General features: G+C 49.0%; 1 protein-coding gene across 1 annotated transcript in view; it reads left to right on the plus strand.

Annotated features, from left to right (window-relative positions):
• LOC115066833 (claudin-13-like) overlaps window positions 1–1,075 on the plus strand; it is a 2,900-nt gene extending 1,825 nt beyond the window's left edge. The window contains exon 3 of the mRNA XM_029553665.1: window positions 1,019–1,075. Coding sequence (XP_029409525.1) covers window positions 1,019–1,075 — 57 coding nt within the window. The remainder of the gene's footprint in view (window positions 1–1,018) is intronic.
• Window positions 1,076–15,895: the final 14,820 nt, after the last annotated feature.

Consider the following 15,895-nt stretch of genomic DNA (forward strand, 5'->3'; position numbering starts at 1 on the left):
ATGAAAGATGCCAGGAAGGCATCCTGCTATGAAAGGATCCGGCAGCACATAACCCGAGCTGCATGAGCTGTCCGGTGTGAAGGGGCTTCCACTTTGCATAACAGAGATCTCCCAACACAACAGTACCAGGTATGTCATCCCACAGGGCATTCCAGCCTGGCTGAGTTCATTCCCATGAAACATTTGTGTGTTTGCACACATTTTTACCTGTTTGTATATAAGGATGTGTGTGTGTGTGTATGTGTGTGTGTGTGTGTGTGTGTGTGTGTGTGTGTGTGTGTGTCACAAGGTTAATGTCAGATGCCTTCCTCAATCTCAATTTTTTTTGAGATGGGGCTCTCCCTGAACCTGAAGCTCACCACTTGGTCTGGACTGGCTGTGCCTCAAGCTCCAGGGATCTGCCTGTTTGCCACTCCGCAGTGCTGGGATTATAGGTATACTTCTTCATAGCTGTTATTTTTACATGGAAGTTTAGGAAGTGAACTCAAGTCCTCATCCTTGCCTGGTACACACTTCTTCAAGTGAGGTGTCTCTTCAGGACCCTCAGATGCAATAGTGGAATGCAACAGTCCTGGTGAACTTTGACACAATGTGCCCTCCCTCCTTGTCCTTACTTCTGTCCCCTCTAATAAACCTGTTTTGCAAAACTGTTCCTGGCATGCTGGGAAGAATAGGGCTGGTAACCCCAGTATCCCTCTCCCTCAGAGATTCTGACCGGTGTGGGTTGGAGAGGGGGAGGGTTTGTGAGGAAGGGCAGGGCTGACTGCTACTGGCGTGGCTTGGTGACTCCTATGAACACATCTTTCTGATTTTTCTGTGACAAAACATATGACAAAAGTGATTTTAAAAAGGAAGGCAGGGTTTATTGTAGCCCACAGTTTGAGGACACAGTCCTTCATGGTGGGGAAGACATGGTGGCAGGAGTGTGAGGCAGCTGGTCACATGGCATTCACAGTCAGGAAGCAGAGAGAGATGAATGCTGGTGCTCAGCTGGCATTCTCCTTTTTGTTTACTTCAGGACCCGAGACCACGGGATGGTGTTGCCCACAATCAGCACCAGATTTTCCTAATCTGAAAAATCCAACTGAGATATGCCCAGAGGTTTGTTTCCATGGTGATTGGAAGTATCATCCAGTTGATAAAATCAACCATCCCCTCAGGTGTGACACAGCAGGGGACCTGGCTCTTCCTGAATACAGCCAATTCATGGAAGGTCCCTGTGTGAGTGAGGTGGAGAAGTCCACTGCTCCTTTTTGTAATGTGGCCTCAGATCCCTCCTGAGGCCAGTACCTAAGGATGGACCTGGGGAAGAATGAAGTCTGTTTGCCTTTGCAGGACCCTGGCCAGCTTGTCTAGCCTAACTGGTTAGCTGCAGGCCAGTGAGGGGTTCTGTCTCAAAAGGGGAAAACAGAGATTTCTTTATTATTTTTTTATGTGTATGAGTATATTGCCTGCATGTGTGTATGGGCACCCATGACATGCAATGTCCTCAAAGGTCAGAAGAGGCCGCTGGATTCCCCTGGAACTGGAGTCATGAATGGTTTTCAGCTGCCATGTGGGTGCTGGGAATCGAACCCAGCTCCTCTGTGAGAACAGTCAATGCTTAACTGCTGAGCCATCTCTCCAGTCCCATGGAAAGACAGAGCTTTGAGAATGACACCTGGTCCTGTGGACTCAACACTCATGTGCACACAAGTACATGATACACACATGAACATGTACACACACACCCGTTTTCAAGCGCTCACACATTTGTACACACAAACCCTAAATAAAAGAAAGAAAGAGACAGAAAGAGCAGTACAGGGATGTTGTGAGGGGAGGCCCCAGGGCCTGCAACTCCTCCCTCTGTCCCACCCTCTGCCAGAGCCTCACACACTTTCAATCTATCTAGCCAGATGCCCTTCTCAACCTTTATGGTCACACCTGCTAGTATGGACATCTGACTCTACAGAGATACTCGTTGGTGTTGGTGGCATCTCTGAGAGGCTTTCTGTGGACAAGACCTGGTTCATCCTCAGCCCTTGGAATTCTACAGCCTCAGAACCTGGTCCCCACTGTCTTCCCTATCCTGACTCCAGCAGACTGAGCCATGGTACTTGAGGTACTGCATCTGGTTGGCATTTCTTTGGCCAGGCTAGGCTGGCTGATTGCCATTGTGAGCTGTGGACTGCCCATGTGGAGGGTGACAAAATTTGCAGAAGGTGAGACAGAACTAGATGTCAGCATCTGGGAGGGCCTGTGGCATGAGTGTCAGGTTCAAGGTCTGGGAAGCATTCAGTGCACGGCATACAGACAAGGACTAGCCATACCACAGAACCTACAAGTGTCTCAGGTTCTCATGGTCATCTGCATCATTGCATGTGGGTTCCATTTGCCACTGTGTGTGGTAGGGGTGGAGTGTAACACCTGGGTGAGGATGAGATCACTTGGGCAAAGTTAGTAAGGTGGGCAGGTGGCGTCTTCCTGGCTTCTGGCCTCCTGCTGATGGTGTCCGTGTCCTGGATCGCACCCCAGTTTTTCCAAGGCTTCTCCAACCCACTCTTGGGCTCCATGAAGAGAACACAGATGGGTGCCTCACCCTATCTGGGTTGGGTCAGTTCGGTGCTGCTGCTGTTGGGAGGAGGCCTGCTGTGGAGCAAAGCTAACCATGACCTCTCCAGTTTCACTAAGGACTCTGGTGATGGACTTTCCATCACTAGCAACAGTGCATGAGGTGGGTCACTCTGCTTTTTGGGATTGTTCATCCCTGACTGAGCTCAGATCATCCTGTGACCTTATTAAGTAGCTCTTACCTTTGGAATGAAGCAGTCCCTCCTGGAATTTGAAGGAAGGATCTGGACACTTACAAGACTCAACAGGCCCTACCCTAGGTTCTAGAAGCAGGGAACTTGCTGGGGTAGGGAGAGAAGACTCTTTCATGGAGTTGCAAGTTTTGAAGAGGACCCCAGGGCTGCTGCATCCCTGGGTGTCACACATGCTGGGTGGCTCTTGGTGATGCAGCCACCTGAGTCACCCATGCTCCTGGAAGTGACCAGAAAAAACTCATTGGTTCTTCAAGCCAGACTTGGATGGAATGATTTCTTTCCTCTGTAGTTACGCTCTCTATTTGGGGAGACTAGAAACAGACTAAAAGGAGCACAGTGACCCCGGGATGATAATGCCAGGGCTGCCGGCCCACAGGAAGGGACTGAGGCAGCAGGTGCCAACCTTCCCCAATTTGACACTTTCCTAGGGTCTTCTTGTCACCCCTCACCTTTTAGTCATAGCCTGTTGTCCTGGCGCCTCTGCCACTTGCTTGCAGAAGATAATGTTGAGTGTTGATAACCACCTGCTCCTGGCCGGCAGTCACTTCAATACCAGGTATGCCAGGCCAGGAGGACGCCAGCCTGGCTGAGTTCATTCAGATGCCCTCTGTGTGTGTGTGTCCCTGTCCATGTGTCTGTGTCTGTGTCTGTGTGCTCCCTTGGAGCACAATGGTTGGGGTGTGGGGATGTGCTGGCTGGGCCTCAGTTTCAGGGATCCACCTGCCTGCTCTCCCTAGTGCTGGGATTACAGTTGTGGGCTTCCATACTCCCTTTCATATGGACGTTGAACACCTGAACTCAGGCCCTCCCACATATGTGGCATGTACTTTACCGCCTTTACCATGTCTCCCAACAGATACAACACTGACCTTGGGATACAAGAGTCCTCATGGGCTTCTGCCCAGTGCTCCCTCCTCTTCCTCTTATTTGGTTCCCCCTGAATAAACATCTTTTGTGAAATCACTGTCTGGGCACTGTTGGAGCAGGGCCAACCAGCACGCCATCACCCCTCTTCCTGAATTGTTCTGAGCTGTGTATGAGGAGGGGGGAGGCTGTGTGTGGAAGGGCAGGAGTGGCTGTTCCTCTGTGTCTTGGTGACTCCTATGAACCAGGGCTCTTTGACTCCTATGAACCCAGGCACTTTTTTCAAGACTGTGACAAAACAGCTGATAGAAGCTACTAAAGCAAGGAAGGGGGTGTTTATGTTGCCCCATGGTTCAAGGGCACAGTCCATCATGGTGGGAAGGCATGGTGGCAGGAGTGTGAGGCAGCTGGTTACATTGTGTCCACAGTCAGGAAGCAGAGAGATGAATGCTGGTGCTCAGCTTGTTTTTGCCTTTGTGTTCTGTCCCGGACCGAAGCCAACGGTGTCCTTCTTTCTCCAGTTAGAGCGGGCCTTCTGACCTCCATCAACCCAATTTAGAAACTCTCACAGACATGCCCAGAGGCTTGTTTCAAAGGTGATTTTGAATCCCATTAAGATTAGTCATCACCCTGGGTATGTTGCTGCAGGGGACCTGGTTGTCCCCAAGCACACCCAGTGTCAGCACTTGACGGAAGGCCCTTATAGACTGGAGATGGCTGCTGCTCCTTTTCTGCATGGTGGCATCAGATCCTCCTAGGGCCCATGCTGGAGAATGGACCTGCGGAGGTTTGAGTCGTCACCTCCTGTGCAGGACCCTGACCAGCTAGTCTCGTCTAACTATGAGATCTAGGCCAGTGAGAGACCCTGTTTCAAAATTATGGACAGGGTTTTGAGTATGACATCAGAGGTGGTCCTGTGGTCTCATAGTCATGAGCACAAGTGTGCATCAACACACACGAGCATGTACACACACACACACTCGTTACAAGCACTCATATATCTTCACATACAAATACTAAAAAGGAAAAAGAAAGGAAGGAAGGAAGGAAAGAAGGAAGGAAGGAAAGAAAGAAAGAAAGAAAGAAAGAAAGAAAGAAAGAAAGTGACATCCAGGGATGTGGTCAGGGGAGCCCTTGGGGCCTGTAGCTCCTTCCTCTGCCCCATTCTCTGCCAGAGCCTCACACACTCTCAATCTATCTAGCCAGATGCCCATGTCCTGCTGGCATGGACTTCTGACTCTGCAGAGATACTTGTTAGTGTTGATGGTGTCTCTCACTGACTGTGTGATTCTCAGCCTCACAGGAAGAGGCTTTCTGTGGACAACTCCAAAGCCTATCTTCAGGTCCTGAATCCAACAGACTCTGAGGCACGGCTTTCTGGAAAATTATATTAGTCAGCATCATTGTGGTCGTGCTGGGCTGGCTGAGCACCATGGGGAGCTGTGGGCTGCCCATGTGGAGGGTGATGGAATTTCCAGAAGATGAGATGGGCCAAGCTGTCAGCATGTGGGAGGGCCTGTGGAGCATGTGCCACGTTGAAGGACTGGCCCACATGCAGTGCGCGGCATACCACTCTCTGGTAGCAGTGCCAGTGGGTCTGCAGGTGTCTCGGGCTCTCATCATCTGCATCGTCACAACTTCACTGGGTTTGCTGCCTCTGTTGGTCTTGAAGATAGAAAGTTGTGGGTGTGTGGCATCTTCCTGGGTTCTGGTCTGATGATGATGGTGCCTGTGTCCTTGGCAACCCACAACTTCATTCATGGCTTCTATAATCCACTCTTAGGCTCCAGGCAGGAAACAGATATGAGAGCCTTGCTCTACCTAGGGTGGGTCAGCTCCGTGCTGATGCTGCTGGGAGGGGCCCTTGCTGTGGAGAGATTGCCCAACTAACTGTGGCCTCGCCTATGCCACAAAGGACTCTGCTAAGCTCTCTTCCTCAATCAACAGTGCACGAGGTGGGCCACTCTCTGTCTTTTGTATTTTTTTCATTCTTAACTGAGGTTGGATCATCCTGTGACCTTATTATATAGCTGTTATCTTTGGAATGAAGCAGTCCCTCCTGGAGGGAGGAGGAAGGATCAGGAAACTTACAAGACTCAATGGGTCCTTCCCCAGGTTTGAGAAGCAGGGAACTTGCTGGGGTAGGGAGAGAAGACTCTTTCATGGAGCTGCAAATTTTTGAGGAGGACCCCAGGGCTGCAGCGTCCCTGAGTGTCACACATTTTGGGTGGCTCTTGGTGATGCAGCCACCTCAGTCACCCATGCTCCTTGAAATTACCAGAATAAACTCATTGGTTCTCCAAGTTGGACTTGGATGGAATGATTTCTTTACTCTGTAGTTACTCTATTTGGGGAGACTGGAAAGAGACTAAAAAAACACAGTGACCCCAGGATGATAATGCCAGGGCTGCCTGCTGTTGGTGGTTGGGCAGGAAGGGACTGAGGCAGCAGGTGCCAACCTGCCCCAATTTGACACTTTCCTAGGGTCTTCTCATCACCCCATACCTTTGAAATGAGCCTATCATCATGGCTCCTCTGTCACTTGCTTGCAGAAGATAATCCTGAGTGTTGATAACCACCTGCTCCTGGCTGGCAGTCACTTCATTACCATGTATGCCAGGCCAGGAGGAAGCCAGCCTGGCTGAGTTCATTTAGATGCCATCTGTGTGCGTGCGTGCGTGCGTGCGTGCGTGTGTGTGTTTGCACATTTTTGCATGTATGTGCATCTGTGTGTACGCTATACACTGATGTCAGGTGTTTCATCAATCCCATCCACTCTTTTTTGAGATCCGGTCTCTTGCTGAACCTGCAGCTCACCCAGTTGGGCTGGCCTGGCTGGATCTCACACCCCTGGGATCTTCTTGTCTCTTCTCCAGTTCTGGGATTGCAGGTGTATGCTTCCATACCTGGCATTGTACATGGATGCTGGGAGTCTGAACTCAAGTAGTCATGCTTGTGTGTGTGTTTGCACATTTTTGCATGTATGTGCATCTGTGTGTACGCTACACACTGATGTCAGGTGTTTCATCAATCCCATCCACCTCTTTTTTGAGATCCGGTCTCTTGCTGAACCTGCAGCTCACCCAGTTGGGCTGGCCTGGCTGGATCTCACACCCCTGGGATCTTCTTGTCTCTTCTCCAGTTCTGGGATTGCAGGTGTATGCTTCCATACCTGGCATTGTACATGGATGCTGGGAGTCTGAACTCAAGTAGTCATGCTTCCGTGGCAAGCTCTTTACCAATGGAGCCACCTGTCAGTCCCTTAGATGCAATACGCACCTGGGAAACACCAAAGTCCTCATGGCTTTGGCTCAATTGCTCTCTCCTCTTCCTTCTCCTCTTCTTCCTCCTCCTCCTCCTCCTCCCCCTTTTCCTCTTCCTTCTGCTCCTCTTCTTCCTCCTTCATCCTCCTACCTCCCTCCTCTTCCTCCTCTTCTTCCCCCTCCTGCCTCCTCTTCCTCCCCCCTTCCTCCCTCTTCTCCCTCCTCCTCTTCCTCCTCCCCCTCCTCCTCTTCTCCCTCCTCCTCTTCGTCCCGCCCCCTATTTCTCCTAATCTTCCTATGTTACTCAGCCTTATACTCCTGGGCTCAAGGAAACTTTCCACCTACTTCACCTTCCAAGTAGCTTGCCCTACAGGCCTCTCCATCATGCTCCGAGTTCTGTTTCTCTTTTTAACAGAATCCCTTCATCTTTCTTTTGGTTTCACTGCTTCCTCTGTTGAACTTGAGATGAAATACTGTGTTTAAACACTACTAAATTCATTACTTTAAACTTTTTCTGTAAGATCTTATCGCCTCACTCTCTATATGCAAATAATGACAACTTTGCTCTTTGTTTCCCACTTCTTATGCTTATGATTTTTTTCTGATCTTACTGTTTTATCTAAGACATACAACAAAATAAAGAACAGGTGTGAGGCCTCAGTAAAGTTTCTCTGGGAAACTAAATACTGGACCATATAAGAAAGGCAGCAGAGCAAGCCAGTAAGCAGTGATCCTCCATGGTCTCTGATCCTTGTGTTCCTGCCCTGACTTTCCTCAGTGATGACTATGACCACACGTCAAAAAACCCTCTCCCTGCCAAGTTGCTTTTCCACGGTGTTTATCACAACAGGAAAGTAACTAGGACATCCGGGATCTTTGTTACTTTTCTCATTGCTGTGACAAAAATGCCTGACTGCAGCTACTTACGCAAAGAAAGAATTATTTTGGTTTAGAGTTGTAAGCTGAAGTCCATCATGGTGAGAAGGCTTGGTGGCAGGAGCGTGAGGCAGCTGCTCACATTGCACCCACAGTCAGGAAGCAGAGAGATGAATGCTGGTGCTCAGCTCACTTTCTCCTTTTTATTCAGTCCAGGACCCCAGCCCATGGGATGGTGCTGCCCACAGTCAGGGTGGGTCTTCCCTCCTCACCCTTTTCCTCTTCCTTCTGCTCCTCTTCTTCCTCCTTCATCCTCCTACCTCCCTCCTCTTCCTCCTCTTCTTCCCCCTCCTGCCTCCTCTTCCTCCCCCCTTCCTCCCTCTTCTCCCTCCTCCTCTTCCTCCTCCCCCTCCTCCTCTTCTCCCTCCTCCTCTTCTCCCTCCTCCTCTTCCTCCCCCTCCCTCCTCCTCCTTCCACCTCTTCTTCCTCTTCCTCCTTCTATTTGATTTCCTCTAAATAAGCCTATTTTGCAAAATTCCTGGCTGGAGTGCTTATGGAGCAGGGCTGGGCAGCACCACCATCCCTGTTCTTGAGAAGTTCTGAGCCGCATGTGCTGTGGATACGGGAGAGCTGTGTGCGAGTGGGCAAGGCTGGCTTCTCTGTGACTTTTTGACTGTTCTGAACCCAGGTATAGTTGTTAGTTTTTGTCCTTAGAGTCACCTACAAAAAGAGAGACCTTAATTGAGGAATTTCCTCCTTCAGATTGACCCCGCGGGCATGCCTGTGAGGCATGTGCTGGATTTCTAATTGATTTGGGGGGGGGGCAGCCCACTGTGGGTGGTGCTGTCCCTAGGCAGATGAACCTGGACCATATAAGAAAGGCAGCAGAGCAAGCCAGTAAGCAGTGATCCTCCATGGTCTCTGATCCTTGTGTTCCTGCCCTGACTTTCCTCAGTGATGACTATGACCACACGTCAAAAAACCCTCTCCCTGCCAAGTTGCTTTTCCACGGTGTTTATCACAACAGGAAAGTAACTAGGACATCCGGGATCTTTGTTACTTTTCTCATTGCTGTGACAAAAATGCCTGACTGCAGCTACTTACGCAAAGAAAGAATTATTTTGGTTTAGAGTTGTAAGCTGAAGTCCATCATGGTGAGAAGGCTTGGTGGCAGGAGCGTGAGGCAGCTGCTCACATTGCACCCACAGTCAGGAAGCAGAGAGATGAATGCTGGTGCTCAGCTCACTTTCTCCTTTTTATTCAGTCCAGGACCCCAGCCCATGGGATGGTGCTGCCCACAGTCAGGGTGGGTCTTCCCTCCTCAGTTAACCTGATCTAGAAACCCCTCACAGACAAACCCAGAGGTTTATTTCTGTAATGATTCTTAATTCCATCAAGTTGAGAAAGTTAACCATCTCCTGTCTATGTTGCTGCAGGAGATCTGGCTGTCCCCAAGGGCACTTACCATCAGCACTTGATGGAAGGTCCCTGTGTGGGGTGGAGATGGCTGGTGCTCCTTTTTTTGTATTGTGGACTGCCCATGGGGATGGTGACAAAATTTATAGAAGGTGAAATGGGCCTAGATGTTAGCATTTGGGAGGGCTTGTAGAGCATGTGCTATGTTCAAGGACTGGGCAGCATGCAGTGCATGGTGTATGTATGACAACAGAGCCAGTGGGTCTCCAGGTGTCTTGGGTCCTCACGGTCATCTTCATCATCACAACTGGATTACATTTGCTGCTATTGGTGGTCTTGGTTCCTTGGACCCAGCTTGTGTGTTCTGTGAATATTTGTGCCCAAGATAGTAAAATAAGGTGGTATGTGGCTTGTTCCTTGGTTCTAGCCTTCTGCTGATGGTGTCTGTATCCTGGATAACACACCACTTTATTCACAGCTTCTTCAACTCACTCTTGGGCTCCACAGATGGGCGCCTTGCCCTGTGTTAGGCTGGGTCAGCTCAGGGCTGATGCTGCTGGGAGGAGGCCTGCTAAGGTGGGCCACTCTGCCTTCTATTCCAAGGGATCCGATGTCCTCTTCTGTCCTTGTGGGCACAGGTGTGCTTACATACATGTAGGCAAAACACTCATACACATAAAATAAAATTAATTAATTAAAAAACTAAAAAAATACACAACAGGATCCTCACTAGGTTCTAAGAGCAGTAAACTATTGCTGGGGCAGGGAGAGCTGCCTTCAGGCTGTGCAGAGGACCCCAGGGATGCAGCGTCCATTACTGTCACCAAGCCATGGGTGGCTCCTTGATGATGTAGCTGCCTGAGTCCCCATGATCCTTTATGTGGCCCCAATAAGCTCATTGTGTCACAATCAGGACTAGGTGGGAGCCCATCTTTGGTGTGAAGTTGCTCTCCTCTATCTAGGGGGACTAGAAACAAACTGAAAAGTATGGACTTCCAGGAGGGTAATTCCAGAAGGGCTGGGTGTTGGGGATGGCAAGGAGGGACTGGGAGGCCCAGTGCCATTCCAGACCATTCTGTCAGCTTTGCAGGGCTCTTGGTGCCATCCTGGCCCACTCTGAGTCCTTCCCAAGGGTCTTCTTAATTGCAGATCAAGTCTCCAATGACTCATAGCCTGTCATCCTGGCACCTCTGTCACTTGCTTGCCAAGATAAGTCTGTGTGTTGATAACCACCTGCTCCTAGCTGGTAGTCACTATGATACCCTGGGAACCCCAGCCTGGTTAAGTTCATTCACACAAAGTATTTGTGAGTTTGTGCTATGTATTTGTGCCTGTCCATATGCATGTGTGGGTGTCTGTTTGTGTAGCGGGCAGAGGTCAGTGTCAGGTATTTTCCTTGATCATTTTTCTACCTTTATGTATTTAAGATTTTTATATTTATTTTATATGTATGAGTATTTTTATTTTATTATTTTTTATTTTATGTGTATGCATGTATTGCCTGCATGTATGTGAGTGCACCCGTGTTGTGCAATGCCGCGGAGGTCAGAAGAGGGCTTCAGATTACCTTGGAACTAGAGTTAAGGACAGTCCATAGCCCCCATGTGGGTGCTGGGAATCAAATCCGGGTCCTCTGCAAGAGCGGTCAGTGCTCTTAACTGCTGAGCCATCTCTCCAGCGCCGTGTATAAGTATTTTGTCTGCATGTATGTAAGTGTAGAACGTGCATGCAATACCTGCAGAGGCCAGAAGATGGTGTTGGGTCCCATGGAACTGGAGTCGGATGGTTGGTGGCTGCCATGTGAGTGCTGAGAATCAAACCTGGATCCTTTACAAGAACACCCAGTACTCTTAACTGCTGAACTATCTCTCCAGCTCCTTCTACCTTGTGTATGTGTGTGAGTGGCTATGTCGCATTAGTGGCAAGTGCTTTTACATGCTGAGCCATCTTGCTACCCGCCCCCTTTTTTTCTTTCTTTCTTTTTGAGACAGGGTCTCTTGTGAGCCCAGGCTGGTCTTAAGCTGTCTGTGTAGCTGAGACTAGTCTTATTCCTGATCCCCCTGCTTCAGATTCTTGAGTGCTGGGATCATGGGTGAATGACCACATCTGGCTTCCTACTACATACAATAAGATAAATGAACAAGACTGATGATATAGCTCAATGGTAGAGCATTTGCCTAGAATCCCCCAGTGAGAGGCTGGGGTGTGGCTCAGAAGCGGAGAACTTACCTAGTGTTCTAGTTACTTCCTATTGCTGTGATAAAAATGCTGACCAAAATCATCTTGGGGTGGGAAGGGTTTGTTTTACCTCCAGCTCACAGTTCATCATGGAGGGAACTCAGGGCAGGAAATATGGGCAGGAACTGAAGTATATAGATTGTAGAGGAACGCTGCTTACTGGCCTGCTCCCCTAGCCCACACTCAGCCTGCTTTCTTTGTTTCATTTTTTAAAAAATATTTTATTTATTTTTCGCCAGGCATGGTGGCACATGTCTTTAATCCCAGCACTTGGGAGGCAGAGGCAGGCAGATTTCTGTGAGTTGGAGGCCAACCTGGTTTACACAGCGAGTTCCAGGCTAGCTGGGGCTACAGGGAGACCCTGTCTCAAAAAGACTAAAAAAAAAATATTTTTATGTGTATGATTGTATTGCCTGCATGTACTTAAGTGCACCCCTGTTGTACAATGCCCACAGGGGTCGAAGAGTCAAATTCCCCGGGAATTGGAGTTACAGACAGTTGTTAGCTGCCATGTGGATACTGGGAATTGAACCTGGGTCCTCTGTAAGAGCAGCCAGTGCTCTTAACCACTGAGCCATCTCTCCAGCCCCAGCCTGCTTTCTTGTACAACCCAGGACCACCTGACCAGGGGCAACATCACCTACAGTGTGCTAGGCCCTCCCACATCACTCAATAATCAAGAAAATGCCCCACAGACATGGTCACAGGCCAATCCAAGGGAGGAAATTCCTCAGCTGAGCTTCCCTCTACCCAGGAGTGTCAAGTTGACAGCGGAAACTGTCTAGCACACCTCGTCTGCACAATGCTCTGGATCCAGCACGCCTAGCCTGAGCAATGCCCTGGTTTCCATCCCCACACCTCAAAATGAATGAACAATTGAATAAATGGGAAATAAACACAAAAATTTCCCTCTGGTTCTTTTTTGTCTCCTCAAGTCTAAAGATTTTGGAACCCAAAAGCTTTTCTTATTATTTTTTAAATTTAATTTTTTAAAAAAGGTTCAGACAACCTTCACTGGTTGCAACAGTGAGTGGAGAGGGAACGTGTCAATGATTGTTCCTGGGTTGGAGTCTGAGGAGGCAATTGCTGCCCTTCCTTTTTCTGTCTTTTGTTCATGGTGCCTCTCCCCAGCTTACTCCATCAACTGCAGCAAATTTTGGGAAGAACTGAGTAACAGAAAATAATCTCAGCAGGAAAATATCAAAAGCATCATTTCATGCGCCAGCCCTTGGGAGGCTGAGGCAGGGGCTTTGCCATGAGTTTGAGGCCTGTCTGGGATATACAGAGAGATTCTGCATCAAAAAAAAACAATAACAAAAAACAAAACAAGAGCTAGAGAGATGGCTCAGTGGTTAAGAGCACTAGCTGTTCTTACAGAAGACCTGGGTTCAGTTCCTAGCACCCACAGGGCAGCTTACAACTTGTCTGCAACTCCAGTTCCAGGGGCATCTGACACCCTCTTCTGGCCTCTGCAGGCATTGTATGTATGTGGTGCAGTTATATACATGCAGGCAAAACAATGCTCAAACACATACAAATAAAAATAAATAATAAAAAAGAACAACAACAAAAGTAACAGAGGGAGGCTTGGAGTATTAAGTTAGGACGGGGAGGGTCACATCTGTGCTTCATATTCTACAAGGCTGATTAATTAGAACTTCAATGATTGTGGAGAGTTAGAATGTTGCAGATCTAGAGCCAAATTATCTTGAGCAATCTTAGCCTCTAAACAGCCATTTATTGCCCACGTCTGTGTGTGATCTTACACAACTATCCCTGAAACCTTCTGGAAAGTACTAACTCAGCATAGCCTTAGCTTCCACCAGCCCAAAGCTACGGGAGGGTGTGGAGTGTGCAATGTGTGGGGGTCAGAGGACAACTAGTGAGAGTTAGTTTTCTTCTTTCTTGCTATGTGGGTCTCAGGGATAGAACTCAGGTTTTCAGGGTTGGTGGCAAGAACCTTTACTTGCTGAGCCATCTTACCAGCCAAAATCATAGCTGAGGCTGTCCTGGAACTCATGATCCTTCTGCCTCTGCCTCTGCCTCTGTATTCTGTATGGTACTAGCACACAGCACCAGGAGTGGCCTAAAATTCTTTTTTTAATTGAATTTTTAAATTTGTTATTTATTTTTATTTTTGTGTTTTGTGTGCGTGTATCTAAGTGCACCTGTGTGTGCAATGTAGCGTGTAGGTTGTTAGCTGCCATGTGGGTGCTGGGAATCAAACCTGGGTCCTCTGCAAGAGCAGCCAGTGGCTCTTACCTGGCTCATCTCTGGAGGCCCTAAAATTTTTTTCTGCTCTGAAGCCAAGATTCCAACTTTACCTGACTTGCAATCCCTAAAAGATTAAGTAATCAGGCTGCTGTGAACAACAGAGCCTTGGTCCTCATCACATCCAACATCCCATTAGTTTCCACCCCAGGGGCAGAGTCCCCAGTCTGCGGGCCCCAGGCTGAGGACCCCTTTCTAACCCGGGTGAGCTGTATATTGATCAACCTCATTGCAAAACTGTCAATCAGAAACTCGCTCCCAGCGCCCGGGTGTCTGCTGCCCCCGTGTAGTCACACGGTGGTACTGCACGCCTTCTGCTTTGCCAGTGGGCATGGATCCCGAATGGCGCCCCCTGGCATCGTGCAAGGAAGCAGCCGCTGATCACTGAGTGATCCCGGCAGGTGGTCCCTAGTACCCAGCAGAGGGAAAACTCAAGATTGCACAGCACCATAGGGCACACTTGGCCTTGAACCTGATGCTGACAGAAGAGAGAGAAGGGGAAGGGAGGGTAGGGCCTGGGGCTGAGGGCAGAGGGGTCCCAGGTGAGGGAGCTAAGTTGGGGCTTCTCCCACAAAACACCTGCTACACTCAGGCCCAAACTAAAAGGCATTTCCCTCCCCGCTTCCTTTCCTCTTTCCCTTCTTCCATTTCTTTTCTCCTTCCCCCTCTTTTCACTCCTTTCTCCCTCCCTCCCCAACACCATGTCTGGCAGGTAGGCTAAGGTTGATTCTAAAGCATGCTCTGGATGTTCCCCAGAGGCCCCCAGGCACATGGAACCCCAGCCACCCAAAGCCCAAACCTGTTCATTAACACACCTGCTTTGACTGGGCTACAGTGTGAGGCTGTTTGGGAAAAGAAAAAAAGAAAAAGAATGGATGCGGTGGTGCATACCTGTAATTCTAGCAGTTGGGACGTGAAGACCGAGGGATCAAGAGTTCAAGATCAGCTGGGCTTGGTGGCACAGACCTTTAATCCCAGCACCATCCAGAGAGGTAGAGGCAGGTAGATCTCTTTGAGTTCCAGGTCAGCCTGGTCTATATAGTATGGCTATAGGAGACCCTGTCTCAATAAATAAATAAACAAACAAATAATAAATAAATAAGTAAATAAATAAGCAAATAAATAAATAAACTGGAGAGATGACTCATCAGTTAATAGCTGCTCTTGTAGAGGACCCAGCTTCAGTTTCCAGCACCCACATGGCAGCTAACCACCATCCGTAACTCCAGTTTCCAGGGATCTGACACCCTTTTCTGACCTCTGCGGGCATTGTATGCATGTGGTACCTTTATATACATGCAAACACTTTTACACATAAAATTAAAAAAAAAAATAGCCAGGCCAAGTGTGGTGGTGTGCCTTTAATCCCAGCATTTGGGAGGCAGGGGCAGGTATATCTCTGAATTGGAGGCCAGCCTGGTCTCCATAGTGAATTCCAGGTCTGCCAGAGTTTCATAGTGAGACCTTGTCAATAAATAAATAAATAGTTCAAGTTGGTTATATAGCCAGTTTGAGGTCAGCTCGGGCTACATGAGACCCTATCTCAAAAAAAGAGAAAGAAAAAAGAAAAGAAAAGGAGAGAGGAAAGAGAGAGAGAGAGAGAGAGAGAGAGAGAGAGAATGAATCAGATCAGTCCTCTAGTTTCTGTCATGATGTAGCCAGACTTAGGCTGAGGCCTCAGTGGAGCAGGAAGGGGGGAGCAGGGAAAGGAGGTAGCCTCTCTGGTGACACCTGGGTCCCCATGACAACTGTACCCTCACCCTGTGGCATCTGTGACATCACCCAGCCTCTCCTGGCTGAAGGAATGGATGGAGGCCAAACATGGAGGCCGCTCCCCAGGTCAGATCGGGCCTCCTCAAGACTCTGCTGCAGGTTGGAAAGCTCTCCGCTATGGTAAGTAGTAAGCATAGCCTGACAGGGAACATCCTCTCAGCCCTTACCAGCCACCTCCCATTGTCAGAACCCAGTCCATCCTGCAGTGATCTAGTGGATGCCTTTGATGCCTCTGAAGGAATCTGAGAACTCTTAGAGCCCCCCCCACAACAAGCCCAACAAGTCACAGTGCCAGATTGTCTTTCCCTCATCCTTCCTTCCTTCCCTCCTTTCCTCCCCCTTCTTTCCTCCCTCCCTCCTCCCTCTCTCCCTCCCTCCCTCCCTCCC

The sequence above is a fragment of the Nannospalax galili genome, unplaced genomic scaffold (genome assembly GCF_000622305.1).
Source record: "Nannospalax galili isolate Female #2095 unplaced genomic scaffold, S.galili_v1.0 scaffold644, whole genome shotgun sequence".
In the NCBI taxonomy this organism is placed as follows: domain Eukaryota; kingdom Metazoa; phylum Chordata; class Mammalia; order Rodentia; family Spalacidae; genus Nannospalax; species Nannospalax galili.